Source organism: Camelina sativa, chromosome 8 (genome assembly GCF_000633955.1).
Source record: "Camelina sativa cultivar DH55 chromosome 8, Cs, whole genome shotgun sequence".
Taxonomy (NCBI): Eukaryota; Viridiplantae; Streptophyta; class Magnoliopsida; order Brassicales; family Brassicaceae; genus Camelina; species Camelina sativa.
Window position 1 is genome coordinate 2,718,704 of NC_025692.1, and position 15,733 is coordinate 2,734,436.

Sequence of the window (15,733 nt, forward strand, 5' to 3'; positions counted from 1 at the left end):
ATATGTCTTGCCACAGGGAATAACTGATACGAGCAACTGTGTGTATATATAGCTTATATGCAACATCATAGGGTCCTCAACCAAAACTGCTCCTCTTCAGTACACTTATTTTGTAAACCTCAAACAAAAAAGAGACCAAAACTAGTTTGAGCGATCTAGAGGAGTGTTTGGTTCTTTTGGATTAACTAAGAAAATGGCAAAGTCATGCGGAGCTATCTTCCTCTTGGCCCTCATTGTTCTCTCCTTGCTTCAAACCATGGTAACATCTCGATTTTTTCTTCTTCTTTTTAATGCTTGAAAATATTGGAGATAAATATATATGATTTCTCTCCTTATTAACAAGATTTGAGATAATGTGGGTTCGATTATTCTACTTTTGGTTGTAATTGATCTTGTTTACCGTTTCATGAAATTAATTATTATTGTCTCTTTTTTGTTGGTTTTTTTAGGTGATGGCCAATGGATATAATTATCCAATAAAGTTTGATCCGGTAAGTTTTAATGTTGAAACCGACCAATAAAAATACCTTTTAAACTATATATTTTATAACCTAATGTTATCTCTTAACTAAACGAAAAAGTGTTTAATTAATATACATTTTTTGGTTAATTTTTCAGAAACGTTACAGACAAGGAAGCCTGAAAATTACCCGTAAGTGTTTTTCTTCACAGCTTATTATTCTCAAAACAAAGAATTAAAATCTAAACACGTAACTTCTGAAAACAGATATTAGGTATTTTGTTCTGTATTAAAAAAATAGGAAAGTAAGTACAAATTTCAGGGTGTAGATGTTTTTGTAAAAAAAGGGAAGTTATAACCTATATTATCAATATAAAACCAGTTGACAAAAAAAAAAAGTACAAATTTCAGTTCTATATTATTGTCGAACTCGAACTAGTTGAAAGTGGAGTGACTGGTGTTTGGTCTCTCAGATCCATTATGGATATTGACCAAATTACCCCTGAATGATGGTTATAGAGTCAAAGCAAATCCACTGTGTCCTTCTTGAGACCCACAAAACAGTAGAAAAAGTCGTAAACATGTCCCCAGCTTTTGGCATCATTTTTTACGTTTCTTTCACTAGATTCTCTTGTTTTATTATTATTGAGTGGTGAAAAAAATATTGACTGGTTATTGAAAACTGATTGTGATGCAATGACCAGAGTGCCCATCGGAATGCGATAGGAGGTGTAAGCAGACACAGTACCACAAAGCCTGCATTACGTTCTGCAACAAGTGCTGCAGGAAGTGTCTCTGTGTGCCTCCGGGTTATTATGGGAACAAACAAGTTTGCGGTTGCTACAACAACTGGAAAACTCAAGAGGGTGGACCTAAATGCCCTTGAAAATATCTCCCCTTACTTCACTTTCCACTATCGTATCGGTTCCTTTTTATAATAATTATTGGGACGATAACTAAAATTTCACTTTCATCTGTTTTATTTTTCTTTCTAAAAAGTATTTTGTGTTTCAATCTTATTATATTTCTGATGTTGTAATATTATGTCACTCCTTTTGGGATTTTGTTCTAAATCCTTGAAAAAAATGAGAGTGGCCTATCAATGATATTTTATTGAATATTTTGATGTTCCTAGTTTTTTTTTGTTTTTTTTCCCGAGTCGAATGCATAAAAATCGAAAATACTGGCAAAACCAAAAACACAATCTTTTCAGAAAAAATAACGCAAATAGAAAGTAAGACGTTTGGGTCTCTCGGCCCAGTCTTAAAAAGCCCATTAATGATACTTGAACGCTTATTACGAAACCACGTGTTCTACTTCTACGCGATGGCGTTTTGCCACAATCTTCTTTTTTTTTGTTTGTTTTTTTTCTTTTCTAAAAAAGATTTATGGTTTTAAAATTTTGCCACAATCTTGAATCTTCTCTGCGACAAGGGCGTGGGCACGACAATGATATATTACAATCGGTGCACTGATATGAACCACAAATAACCACAAACTTAAAGAAATATGTTACCAGTTCATTACCGTAAATTTAATAAATACTCTTAACATATGACGTTTTGGAGTACAACGTATTGTTATTAGTTAATTAGGCTTGACAACAAAGCTCAATTTGGCTCTCTTTAGGTTAGACACCTTTACATTCATTTTGAGCGGTGATCTTGAAGAAGATATGTACCTGCACAACATGGGGAATTGACAGGCAACGAGTAATCTTCTTTTCTAAAGAAAGTGTTCTGTAAGCTGTACAACTTTTTGGTTTCGAATGGAAACGTGCAAGACAACTGTGAAAACATTCGAAATATATAAATATTGAACGTACATTTCTACATATATATATATATATATATAGTCATTATTGTTTAAAAATGTACGTTCTCAGAGTGTGGAACATCTCCACTCGAAACTTATATATGACTTAAAACTAACATATGATAGTGATTTACACCAAATCGAGACCATTCATACTTACTTCTAACTTCTAAGACTTGGGGTTCACTTGTCAGATGTTTTTTTCACAAAACAACGACAAAAAAACATGTGGCAATTCATGTGCTCCAGAGTCCAGACTCGTCCAACAGATTATTGACATGATATGCACTACTTTTTAGACCATGTATTTTTATTAAATTCAATCATTTTTTACTAAAAAAAGGATTTGATACTTGCATTCTCTCTTATATTAACTATGCATGGAAATTTTTGTTGAATTTTCTCAATTATATTCCAACCAAATATTTTTTATGACAACTCTAATGGTAGATTTCGTATAAATGGTTATAAAAAAATTGCACTTAATATTTCAATTTGTTTCTGAAAATCCACTTTACAAATATTTAATTGGTCAATAAACATTTAATAGAATATTGCCAAACTGTCTCGCTAATCTCGTGCATATCATGGTGCATACTGCACAAACTTCGACTCTAATCATTGATGTAATCGCATATTTCGGCTCTAGTAAATTATTAATACTGTCACCATATAAATATATTGCCTATCGAGTCTTTCTTTATTTTTTGACTTAACTTCTCTCTATCTATCTCCTTGGGCGCCTCTCGATCTCTCCGTCTCTCCCTATCTCGTTGTCTCTTCGACATCGAAAGAGCAGCAGAGTCAAAGACTAAAACAATTATGAGCGAAGAGAAAGATATCATGTCGGAGCCATTCATCGTTAAGAATATTGATGATGATGAAGAAGCAACGCTTAATGATTATAATTCACAGGGCAACACTTCGTTCTCCAAGACTTGTTTCCATGGCATTAACGCTTTATCAGGTTTCATTTCCTTTTCCTAATTGATTTTATCTCTTTTTTTCTTTTTCTTTTTGAGTTATTCAGCACTTCCTTCTTCTTATCCCCAAGCTCCATAACTCACGGACAAAGATCCAACTCTTAGCTTATCCACACATATATACACATAGAAACAATCTAGAGAAACCTAAATTTAGCTATATTCTATTTAATTTCTAGATGTTTTTAACACAAGATTTTGACTTTATCTTGTATCTAGATTGGTGTGGATTTCATTCCTATCTTTTTATATTGTTTATAGTTTTCTCCAGTTTTTTTTTTGTTATTGATGTTTTTTGCGTTAGACAAACCGTTAAATTCCAATTGTTTTTTTTTTTCTCTTAATCTAGCAAATGTTACAGTTTTTGATGGTGTAGGAAAGGTAAAGCTAAACAACCAAATAAATGTTCCTTTGTTGTCTTTTAAGGTTAGGAACTTAGGATGGTACCGTTTACCTGAAATTAATACACACAAATAATTTGGCAAAGTTCCTTTTGTTTTCTTTGATATAGGCATTCATCGATCACCCCCACTGGAGTATTGCTTTTAATTATGAATGGGTCTATTAAAGAGAGGCCACTATCGTTGTGTGTTTAAATGATTCTATTTCTATACCAAACTAGATACTTTTAGTTTATACTAATAACGTAAAAGCTAAACTAGTTATTTTAGTTTTACACACGTCTAGCCAACACATGATTAAGCCATTTTTATTATATTATGTACGGACAAAAGAAGTCCGTCTGATTAATAAAATAAAAACAAACCAAAATTCACTATCTAGATACAACGTGTCTCCTAACCATCCTAGCACATCAACAACACGTCTTCCCCTTTTCAAGTTGTATTCTTCTTCTACAAATCGCACTTTAAATCAAATATCTTATCTTGATAACGATGTAGACCACAATTCTCTTCTTTGCGTAAAACGTGTGCATTAGCGTTTTAAACAAATATTAGTTCTTGTAATCAACTTTAACTTTTTTCTTTAGGTGTGGGTATATTATCGGTCCCTTATGCTTTAGCATCGGGAGGATGGCTAAGTTTGATCATACTCTTCACCGTAGCAATCACAACTTTCTATAGTGCCATTCTCATTAAAAGATGTATGGACATGGATCCACTGCTTCGATCATACCCGGACATTGGCTACAAAGCCTTTGGAAACACAGGACGTGTTGTCGTCTCCATCTTCATGAACCTCGAGCTTTACCTAGTGGCGACTAGTTTCTTGATCCTAGAAGGTGACAACCTTAACAAGCTCTTCTCAAATGTTGGATTCAACTTCATGGGTTTTGAATTCCATGGCAAGCAAATGTTCATCGTCCTTGTAGCTCTCATTATTCTTCCCTCGGTTTGGTTAGACAATATGAGGATTCTTTCTTATATTTCCGCTAGTGGCGTCTTCGCGTCCGGGTTGATTCTTGCTTCTATCTTTTGGGTTGGAGCTTTTGAAGGAGTAGGGTTCAAGAACAAGAACTCAGAGGTCTTTCGTCCTAATGGAGTCGCTACTTCCGTGAGCTTATACGCATTTTGTTACTGTGCTCACCCGGTGTTCCCAACGCTATACACTTCCATGAAGAACAAACGCCAATTCTCAAACGTAAGGTTTATTTAAAAGCACTCTCAAAACTTTTTACACTAAAAGCTCAGACTAATGATTTTGCCCTTTTTTTTTTTATATATATGTAGGTTATGATTATATGTTTCACAATATGCACATTCATATATGCATCAGTGGCGGTATTGGGATACCTAATGTATGGAACAAATGTTGACTCACAGATAACATTGAATCTTCCTACGGATCAGCTTAGTTCAAAAGTGGCGATATGGACTACATTGGTGAACCCAATAGCTAAGTTTGCTCTAATGGTTACGCCTATTATCGACGCAATGAGAAGCCGGTTTTCTCGGTTTTTGCCTAACAAAAGAGCGTCCCGTTTTTTGCTGAGTACGATGCTGGTTGCTAGCAATGTGATTGTGGCATTGCTTCTTCCCTTCTTCGGTGATCTTATGAGTCTTGTTGGTGCATTCTTGAGCGCATCCGCATCGGTGATATTGCCATGTTTGTGTTACTTAAAGATCTCTGGGAAGTACCGAAGACTCGGTTTCGAAACACTGGTTCTCATCGGTATTACACTAACCGGTGTCTTGGTTGTGATAACCGGAACTTACAAAGCGGTTAAGGACATTTTTGGCCGATTTTGAAAATCCGAATAGGTTATAGAAAAATTTGTAATACTTAAACGATATTATTATTTTATTTACTTCGACCATTTATATTTTTACACACTAACCAAGTCTCTGATTCGAACTCTATCATCGGTATTTAACGGTTGATCAGTATACTCAGACAAAATTGCTCGGAACTCGTCTCCCGTTAAGGTCTCCTTCTCCAACAAACATCGACAATTTTGTCTATGGCTTCTCTGTGATTCCTCACATGATTCTTCGCGATCTCGTAAGCGTCACCGATTATTTTCTCCACGGACGAATCAATTTCCTCCGCGAGTTTCTCGGACATTGAGTTCCTAGCGAGCATGCGTAAAACTACGTCGTTTTGCTTAACCGCTGTGTCGGTTAGTGTCCATGGACCAATCTCCGACATACCAAACATCGTCACCATCTGAACCCAAATAGAAAATCCCACCGGTTATTTTTGGTTTAGAATATTTGTGTTTTTAATTACTATACCTGTCTTGCGATCTGAGTGACTTGCTGAAGATCGCCGGCGGCTCCGGTGGTTATCTCCGGTTCCCCGAAGATGACATCCTCCGCGGCTCTCCCTCCTAGTCCTCCGACGATTCTAGCGAACAACTGCTTTCTAGACACCAATGTAGGATCTTCTCCCGGTAAGAACCAAGTAAGACCACGTGCTTGACCTCTAGCAACCAAAGTAACTTTCTGAACCGGATCGTGACCCTCCGTCAAAGTCCTAATCGGCATCAAAACCGGTTAATCTCTGACTAAACCGGAGAAATGAAAATTAAAAACATGAAATTGAACCGGAACTTACGCACAAATAGCGTGTCCTATTTCATGGTACGCTACAATCGCTTTGCTTTTACCGTCGATCATCTTCGCCCCTTCCATTCCGGCCACAATCCGATCGATCGAGTCGTCAATCTCTTTAAGGGTAATCTTGTTTTGTCCTCTTCTTCCAGCGAGAATCGCGGCTTCGTTCATAAGATTCGCCAGGTCAGCTCCACTGAAGCCTGGAGTTCTTAGGGCAATTACGCTCAAAGACACTTCCTTGTCAAGTTTCTTGCTTTTACTGTGAACTTTTAAAATCTCCTCTCTTCCTCTTAGATCCGGTAAACCAACGGAAACCTGTTTGCATTATACCAAACCGGTCCAGGTTAACCATTAATTAATTGGTCGATCTATTCGGTTTATGGATAAACGAACATACCTGTCTATCGAATCTTCCTGGTCGGAGCAAAGCAGAGTCTAGAATCTCCGGCCGGTTCGTTGCACCGATCACAATCACTCCGGTATTCCCCGTAAACCCATCCATTTCGGTTAAAATCTGGTTTAACGTCTGTTCACGTTCGTCGTTTCCTCCTCCTATACCGGTTCCTCTCATTCTCCCGACAGCATCAATCTCATCAATGAACACTAGACAAGGTGAATTAGCCTTTGCCTTGTTAAACAAGTCTCTAACCCTAGAAGCTCCTACACCAACAAACATCTCTATGAACTCCGAGCCGGACAGTGAGAAAAACGGAACACCGGCTTCTCCGGCTATAGCCTTGGCCAACAGAGTCTTTCCGGTTCCCGGTGGTCCGGTCAACAGGACGCCTTTAGGGATTTTAGCCCCCAAACCTGAGAATTTCTCTGGGGTTCTTAAGAATTCAACGATCTCTTCAAAGTCTTGCTTGGCTTCGTCTACTCCTGCTACATCCTCGAACGTTATCCCTGTGTTTGGTTCCATCTCAAGCTTAGCTTTGCTTCTGTTACAAGAAAACATACATTAGGATCTCAATCTTAGGTTTACTATATTCAAAATTGATTATGAATGTTTTTTTTTTTACCTTCCAAGACCAAAAGGCAAATTAGGTCCACCAGGGTTTTTTCTTAAAGAAGATGTTAAAAGGAGAGAGCCAAGTAAGATAAAAGGAAACCCATAATTCACCAAGAAATTGAGCAAGAAGGCTCCCCAGTTCACATCCATGGGATGAACAGCGAAATCGACGTTCTTCTCCTTCATCTCCCTCACCAGATCGACTGGTAAACCGGGAAGGTTAACCCTAACCCTCTGGGTCTTTAATGCTGGACTGGAGATCTCCGCGATGGCAACGGTCCCGTTCTCGAACAAGTCAACTTTCTTCACTTCATTCTCTTTCAGATGCTGCAGGAATCTCGAGTACGACATTCTATTGGAATTGGCTTCGATGGGAGCTTCTGGTTCAGCTTTTGCCGGCTGAGCAAGAAAAGTTCCTTGAGAAGACGTAAATCCCAAGGCAGTCAAACTCAGTAGAGCTCTTTTGGTGAGTTTATGGTCTAAAGTTTGGGGTTTGAGACTAGGGTTGTGACTGTATTTGGATAATTGAGTCGGTTTTTTCTTGGGACTTCTTATAACAAGTTGGGATGTTAGAAAGAGGGAGAGACAAAGCTGATGATGATGATGCCATTTTCATCGAGCTTAATCGCCAAAGACTACTAATTTCTGAGAATAAAATTTGGTCTTTTGATATCTTTATTTGATAGGTTTCTTCGAGATTGTTATATAACCAAAAAAGGTGATGATGAGTCATGATAAAACGAAGAGGATATGATGTTTCTAGTTTCTTTTGTCTTCTCTAGAACATATAAATGTTTCTTGAATGATTCAGAGATTGTCTACTATGAAACCAAAAAAAAAAATCTATATATCACAATCCACACAGAAGTATATGTAGCTTGGATGTGAGATTTGATGTAATCGTTGTCCAACCTTTGATCTTTTCCAATCTCCATTTTTTTAAAACTGAAATTTACATAACCATACACTTGGAGGGGGAAAAGGCAAATAGAGTTTCATAATAAATCTCTCTGTGGCCCCATTGTGCCTTAGACCCAAGCCTAGTCCTTGGAAAAAGTCCCTAAATTACTAAAGGATCGGTAATCACTTTCAAACATTTAAGACCATGATTTAGTTATTAGTTTTAGACCATTCCACTAGAACTAGTGTCCTAGATATCACATACCCCTGAGTTGGGTAACCAACCATGGAGTCATTATTAATTTAATGTATGGTTGGAAAAAAAAAAAAAAAAAATTCCCAACCAGATCATAGATCATATACTATACCATAAGCACACAGAAATGCCAGAATCCAGAGCATACACAAGGATTTGAAACCACTACCATGAAAGCCAAAAAAACAGAATCAAGAGACCAAAGTAATCATTATTCTTTACTAGTAAGTATAAACTATTTTTCTCTGCAATATCCTCTCAATGTAAAGCTTTTATTTAAACACATGGAGATTTAAACATATATTAGTTTGTGTAAGAAGTTGTTGTGAAAGCAAAAAAAAACACTAAACCCAAAAGAGCAAAAGTTGTTTATAAGCTAATCATCATCGTCATCATCATCATCATCATACCCCTGTAATGATCTTTATCTTTACCTCAAAAAGATTGAACCTTTTTGGCTTCATTTCTTGACCTTCCTTTGCTGAAGTTGCTGCTTCTTAGGTCCAGGAACCTCTAATCTCCCAACCGAACACCCGCATTTCGCCCGAAAAACAAGCACGGCTCTTCCATTAGGTGGAGCCATCTTCTTCAGCTCTGCCTCTAACTCACGGTGGTGATCACGAGGCAACTCAAACAAACCCTTCTTGCTAACACTCANTTCCTAGTAAGTATAAACTATTTTTCTCTGCAATATCCTCTAAATGTAAAGCTTTTATTTAAACACATGGAGATTTAAACATATATTAGTTTGTGTAAGAAGTTGTTGTGAAAGAAAAAAAAACACTAAACCCAAAAGAGCAAAAGTTGTTTATAAGCTAATCATCATCGTCATCATCATCATCATACCCCTGTAATGATCATTATCTTTACTTCAAAAAGACTGAACCTTTTCTGCTTCATTTCTTGACCTTCCTTTGCTGCAGTTGCTGCTTCTTAGGTCCAGGAACCTCTAATCTCCCAACCGAACACCCGCATTTCGCCCGAAAAACCAGCACGGCTCTTCCATTAGGTGGAGCCATCTTCTTCAGCTCTGCCTCTAGCTCATGGTGGTGATCACGAGGCAACTCAAACAACCCTTTCTTGCTAACACTCTTCCCACTGTTGCTGCTCTTAACACAATCCTCAGTCTCTAACTGAATGTCAAACTCAGCATTCGCTTTCCTAAGCCCTTTACAATTGGGTTTCCCACATCTATGACGACTACACAAGAGTATAACAATCATCCAAGCAGATAAAGCAGTGCATGAGATGCTCAAAGCTATCAAACCATAGACAATAGGATCAGGGTTACGCAAGATCTCTTCTTTGACTAAACAAGAAAGCTCTGAGAAGATCTCGAGAGATTTGACAGTGATGAATTTGATGTAAGGGAAGATCAAGAACCCGGAAGATGTGATCACAGCGATCAAGATCAAAACATCGATCGCAGCTGATCTAGATCCGTCACAGCAGACTGAGAAATTCGAAGAACAGCTTGATGATGATGATGACGATGATGGTCTCTTGTTGATGCTTCTTGAGTGTTTTGAATGATGATGATTGAAATCTGCAGAGTGAGCCATGTTTGGAGATTGGTCTATGAGTGAGATTGAGTTCTGGAAATATACCATCTCAGAGAAAGCTGAATCCTTTTTTTTTTTTTGAGAGAGAGAGAGAGAGGAAACAGATCAAATCTAATTCGATCTCTCTTAATCAAGAAGAACAATTCCAGACTCTGATTCCTAGAATCACACCAAATCGATCAAACACAATAAAAATCAAAACTTTAATAAACAGATCGAGTTTTAAAAGTGATATCTGGAACGAACCTGATTGGATTGGACTGGAACTGGGTTCAATCTGATCGAAATCAATTGAACCCTTAAAACAGAAATGAAAATTTCGAAATCAGATCAATCCATCATCAAATCTTTCAAAAACTTCAACTTCACAATTCAAAATAGGAGGAAGAAGCTGAAACGTGATAAGGAGAGAAGTAGGAGACAACGTTATAGAGGGTTTGGAAACTACAACATCACCGTCGAATAAAAAAACAAAAGGAAAAAAATAATCTGGAGTTTTGGGAATTCTATATGTAAAAGGAAAAATTAGATCGTGTTCGTCAACATGATGATGATGATTTTGAAGTGTGTTTTTTTTTTTTGTTTCTTTCTCTCTTTATGGTCCAAATTGGGTGTGATCGTGTTGTGTAAGAAGAGAAGAGAGGAGGTCACACACACACACGCGCGTTAAGCTTATGTTATGTGTGCGGAGTTAAACAAAAACTCTATGGTTCGTGCATAGGTGTATGTGTCTCCATGACTCCAAAGTGCATTAAAACAAAAATCAAAGTGTTATTAATTTTTTTAACTTTAATATTTTAGATACTTTGTTGATTTCGTGGGTCACTACTGCACACTAGACATCTCTTTCTCTAGGCTTCATTAGAATTTTTTTATTTTATTTTTGTTTTGGCTCTTTTTCTGACCATCTCTACATTATATTTTATGATTTTACCCCTTTCAATATTGTTTTTTCTTTTTGCATCGAAATATATAAAATAATATATCATAGTAATTACAAGCAAGTCACAAGAAACAAGCCCAAAGTCATGAATGAAGCCCAAGCCCTTTTTGCATATAGTAGTAGCCTTTTCTTTTTTTTTCTCGGCCATTAACACCTATTAGAGAGTTTCGATTTTGGAGTGGGTAAACTAGTTCTGTAATAAGGAGCGGACCAAACAAAACACACCGACCGAAGTAGTTGGAGGAAAAAACACGTTTTTGGTTTGTTCTCACTGATTGGTCCTTTCAGAGGCCAGAGCTACATTTTTGGCAGCTCACCTAAAAAAAGTAGAAAATGAGGTTCAGTCGGAGACCATTTAGTCCACAAAGTACATAGGTTAACCAATAATATTGCTGCCGTAATTGAGACCCTAAAGCTTGATAGATTCGTAAAAGACTTCTAAATCTTAAGTTAAGTTTCTTTTTTGTTTGGACTTAAAGTTGACTTATTCATCCGTTTCATTTATAGTGAACAGTGGAAAAGCAGACACAACCAATGTTAATCTTTTTGCTTATCTCATAAAATTTGGTAACGCACGGATTTTTAATACAATACTCGAATAATCACATGCGCGGACGTTATTTTTGGCTTAACATTTTTTTAAATAACACAAATTATTGATTCATTTTGTTTATCTTGTTATGTGTTAAAATGTTAATGGACGGCTATACTAGTAGAATGACAGCATGATATTCAATTAAAACTAAGTCAAACCTTGTCTCTAATTTTAAAAAACACGGTAATCGATATTTTCTCTGGATCAGAATAGAAGATTTCACTAAAATGGGTAAACCTTTTATTTTTTATTATCAACACTTGGTGTTTTCCATTACGATATTGATTTTCATAGTCCAAAGTGGCAAAACCCCTTATTCGCCAACCTTCTGGTTTGTGGATAAAAGCCTAACTAATAATTTATAATTAAAAGTAAATTATAACTGGAGAAAGTCTTACTTTTTAAGAAGTTTGGTAGATTCATAAATAATATTTGACTATTATTATTTATATACACGAGAAATACAGCTTTTAAAGTTTTTACCAATAATACTGATACTCTTTGCCTCTTTGGTAGTGGCAGACATGAGGAGCTCGACTCCAGTTCACATCATTAGGGTTACACGTGCGAGTTTGCTTCCTAATAATCAACTTGGCAATTTAGGCCTTAAGTTTGATTATCTCTTAATTATAATAATTCAGTTATATAGAATAAAAATATATAGAGTAAATTTAATATGTTAATTACCATATTTCTTCATTGGATCTGAAGCTGGAGCAGTTTCCAGGAAAAGTGGAAAACCTTGAAGCTAAAGGTTCTCTTTTCTCTTTATTAAAGTTTTACTATTATAGTAATAGGACTGGTTTGATAACTACCAAAACTTATTAGTACTAAAATAATCATATAAAGTTTTTAATATAAATGAAATCTTAATTCAGAACTTCAAAGAGACAACAATGGGTCAATCTTGTTTCTTCAAAGTTCTTCTTGTTTCCTCTCTTTTACTACTAATCTTCTTCTCCACTGGTAATAGCTAATTGAAATCTTCTTCTTCTTTTTAATCACACTGTTGAAAATATTAGTAGGAGTTTATGTTTTAGCCTTTAGTGTGATTTAGAATTCATGCCTGATGATTTTTGTTTGTGAATTTATAAGCCATGGGGAGAAACTTGCGAACTGCAAAGTTGTCAGGAGTTCACAGTACTGCTGAGCATTTTTCTTCCAGGGTACTTTCTCTGATCTCTACTTCTCTTTAATCAGTTTCTTCAACTTTTAGAACTTATACTGTTTTTTTTGTTGCATTATGATATATATTCAGAACTCTTTCCTGGATAATACTACCTATGAATATGATAATTACTTAATTAGTTTATGGGTGTTTTTTTTTCTTCCATTTATAATGTAAACAAGATGTGCAAAAATCTTTTTTATTTCTTCGAACAATACCAAAAATGTTTGGAAATGGTATTAGAAAAACAAGATTCTAGATTTTTGTTTAAGGTACTGAACTACGTTTTTGTAACTGGTTACTTTTTTTTTTTGTATTTATGGAATGGAGAATTATAACAATTCATCATCTCATTTTAAGTTTCAAGTTTTCGCTTAGTTTTCTTTGCATCTATTATACATTTTATTTTTTGTGTATATTGCTATTTTTTTTCTTCTTTGACTAATCATATAGTACTTAAACTTAACTTTTTTAAAGGATTAAATTATATCATCTGATTTTTTTTGTATATAGTTAATTGTATTTGTATTGAGAAAGAAGTACATTTTTTCCTTCTCTTTATGGATGAATTTTAATTAATTATATTACAATAAAAAATGGTGAATACAGGAAGGCAATGTGAGAAAGACGATGGAGCTGATGGATTATGACCCGCCGGGGTCCAACACCAATTGGAATGGTTTCGTGGCCTCTCCTCCTCCCCAATCTCCCCCGCTTACATAATTTCCAAAAAAACAACAAGCTCGTCTTAAAGTGTCTTTTTTTGTTCGTAAACAAAATAAATACCAATATGTAATTTGAAAATTTGATAAGCTAAGAAGAAGCTCTACTCTCTTAATTGTGGAAAATATGACTTCAAATTGTAAGAATACTTGTTTGATATAATTGGTGAACACAAAGGAAACGTCATTATTAATTGAAAATTTTCGAGACACATCAATTTTTTTATATGTTGTTTTTATTACGTTTTCTCTTTTCTTTTTGTATTAATGTATTGCAATTAAAAGATGGTCTAAAAAAATTAACATCTGAAAAAACAAAACCGAAGTAAGTTTAATATTTCTCTAAATCCAAACTGAACAGAAAAAAACACCAAAATGAAATATAAAGAAATGGAGAAAACAAAGATTAAACTTGGAGGGTCTTCTTGGCTTCATGATCAAGTGGAGTAGTGTAGTTGTCTCTCTTGTTTTGTTTTCTCTTTTTTTTTTTTTTTTGCTTGTTGGTACTTTCAATTGATTTTGTTTAGTAAATTCTTTTATTGGTTATATCAGCCGACAAAAAAAAAAAAAATACTGAAACTTAATTTTTATTAGATTTTTTTTGATAAAAAAAATAAACTACTAGAAAAATATAATTAAACAAAATAATGAATTTTGGACCGAAAAATATACCACCTAGATAATAATCCAACCGTTTTATTTTGGATATCGAATGTGTTTAAATGTATTCATCATTTGCATATCTTGTTTTTTTTTTTAATTTTTTTGTCAACCATTCGATCACAACTGGCCGGTCCATCAGCCAAATCTCTACATTTGATAAAGAGCAAGACTCGATCACGGGTATGATGGTATCTTGTACATTAAGAACTTATCATTTGCCACTGCACTAATATCACTTCACATCATTTCCATATCTATAAACTTGTTTTTTTTTTTTTTTTTTGTCAAAATCTATAAACCAAATTCGAATTCAAGCCTAATTTGTAATTGTATTATCAGAAACCAAAATTTTAAAAAGGGAAAAAACCCTAAATTAGTATCTTAAATAAATAAATTCACAAACAATATCTTAAATAAATAATATAAGCAATCTTCAACATAAAATACGAATATTAATTTCTAACTTATGAAACACTTGAAAGTATAAATTAAATTTCATGCTTAAGGAGGTCTAATTACCTCATAGGTTAAACTTAGAACAAATAATTAATTAATGTTTTCTCTTTTTTTTTTAATCCGAAAGAAAGAAAAAGGAAAAAAACAAAAAGGAAAAAGATGGCTAGCTACTTGAACTATAGGTGGATACATGATCACACATACCAACTATATTATTGTATACTCAACTACACGTAGTATATGTATTACATGGTCACATGCATGAACTATATGATGTCATGTGTTCAACACCATAGACATACAATCTGGTACACTGATTGATTAATTTCGGTGAAGACCGTTGTTGACCAAAAAAAATTTCTAAAATAAAAAATAAAAAAGAAAAAATTATTATATTAAATCATTTATGGTTTTTATTAATTAAAAAATGTTCTATTCAATATCTAAATATTTTTTATATATTTCCTAAATATATCTTAAATGTAAAATAGAGAACCCAAACCTTAAAAAAATTTCTAAAAATTAATTTAACATATTGTAATTGTGTAAAAAGGGTAAAAATGAAAATGCNAATAAAAGCAACTATTCAACATCTGTTTCTTGTTTCCGTAGTCTTTGAACGAATCGATAAATTTTTCTCAAACAATTGGCGCTAGAAGGAGGGGAAAAGTAATCTACGTGAGATGACAGGAAACAGAAGTGATACGACCAATGTCGNTAACATATTGTAATTATGTAAAAGAGGGTAAAAATGAAAATGTTCATATTTTAAAAGTAAATATTGTTAATTTTTTGTTATTTATATGTTATTTATATGTTATTTTGTNACGCAAATCGAGGCCGATAACGCTAGGCTACGGGAGGAGAACGCTTCGCTGGCGACAGTAGGGAGAGCTTTTACCGAAGCAAGCTCTAGATTTCGTGGCGTGCACGTCAATCAGATGCAAGACCTTAACTCAACTCCTANAAATAATCTGATTATGAGATATATATATATATATATATATATATATATATATACATATCTTGAAAATAATTATAAAGNAACTCGCGAGAACCTTGTCCGAGAAGACAACACGGATCAACAACGAACCGTTAACATACCGCACGTTACAGGAGTCGAACATGAACCACACACCATGTCAGCTGAAGCCGCCTACTTGGAAGCTATGCTTACAAAGCGT

At 34.7% G+C, this 15,733-nt stretch overlaps 4 protein-coding genes and 1 pseudogene across 5 annotated transcripts; 3 read left to right on the plus strand and 2 right to left on the minus strand.

The window, feature by feature from the left end:
- Positions 64-1,594, plus strand: LOC104705799 (gibberellin-regulated protein 4-like). The gene is made up of 4 exons (XM_010421879.2): positions 64-259; positions 450-491; positions 619-652; positions 1,165-1,594. The coding sequence occupies exons 1-4, from the start codon at positions 194-196 to the stop codon at positions 1,344-1,346; spliced, it is 324 nt and encodes a 107-aa protein (XP_010420181.1). The 5' UTR covers positions 64-193; the 3' UTR covers positions 1,347-1,594.
- On the plus strand, positions 2,969-5,549 carry LOC104705801 (vacuolar amino acid transporter 1-like). The gene is made up of 3 exons (XM_010421880.2): positions 2,969-3,242; positions 4,250-4,860; positions 4,950-5,549. Exons 1-3 carry the CDS (start codon positions 3,098-3,100, stop codon positions 5,466-5,468), a joined length of 1,275 nt encoding a protein of 424 aa, XP_010420182.1. The 5' UTR covers positions 2,969-3,097; the 3' UTR covers positions 5,469-5,549.
- LOC104705800 lies at positions 5,493-7,926 on the minus strand (annotated as a pseudogene).
- LOC104705802 (uncharacterized protein At5g19025-like) lies at positions 8,637-10,714 on the minus strand. 2 transcript variants are annotated; one of them, XM_019228272.1, is made up of 3 exons: positions 10,249-10,714; positions 9,534-10,161; positions 8,637-9,097 (listed from the first exon to the last, which is right to left on the minus strand). In XM_019228272.1, the coding sequence occupies exons 2-3, from the start codon at positions 10,048-10,050 to the stop codon at positions 8,901-8,903; spliced, it is 714 nt and encodes a 237-aa protein (XP_019083817.1). In that variant the 5' UTR covers positions 10,051-10,161; positions 10,249-10,714; the 3' UTR covers positions 8,637-8,900. The 2 variants fall into 2 exon arrangements, with proteins under 2 accessions (XP_019083817.1, XP_010420183.1); XM_010421881.2 differs by lacking the exon at positions 8,637-9,097 and having other exon boundaries at positions 9,132-10,161; positions 10,249-10,712.
- On the plus strand, positions 12,404-13,634 carry LOC104705804. Its single transcript, XM_010421882.2, has 3 exons — positions 12,404-12,506; positions 12,636-12,706; positions 13,318-13,634. Exons 1-3 carry the CDS (start codon positions 12,437-12,439, stop codon positions 13,429-13,431), a joined length of 255 nt encoding a protein of 84 aa, XP_010420184.1. The 5' UTR covers positions 12,404-12,436; the 3' UTR covers positions 13,432-13,634.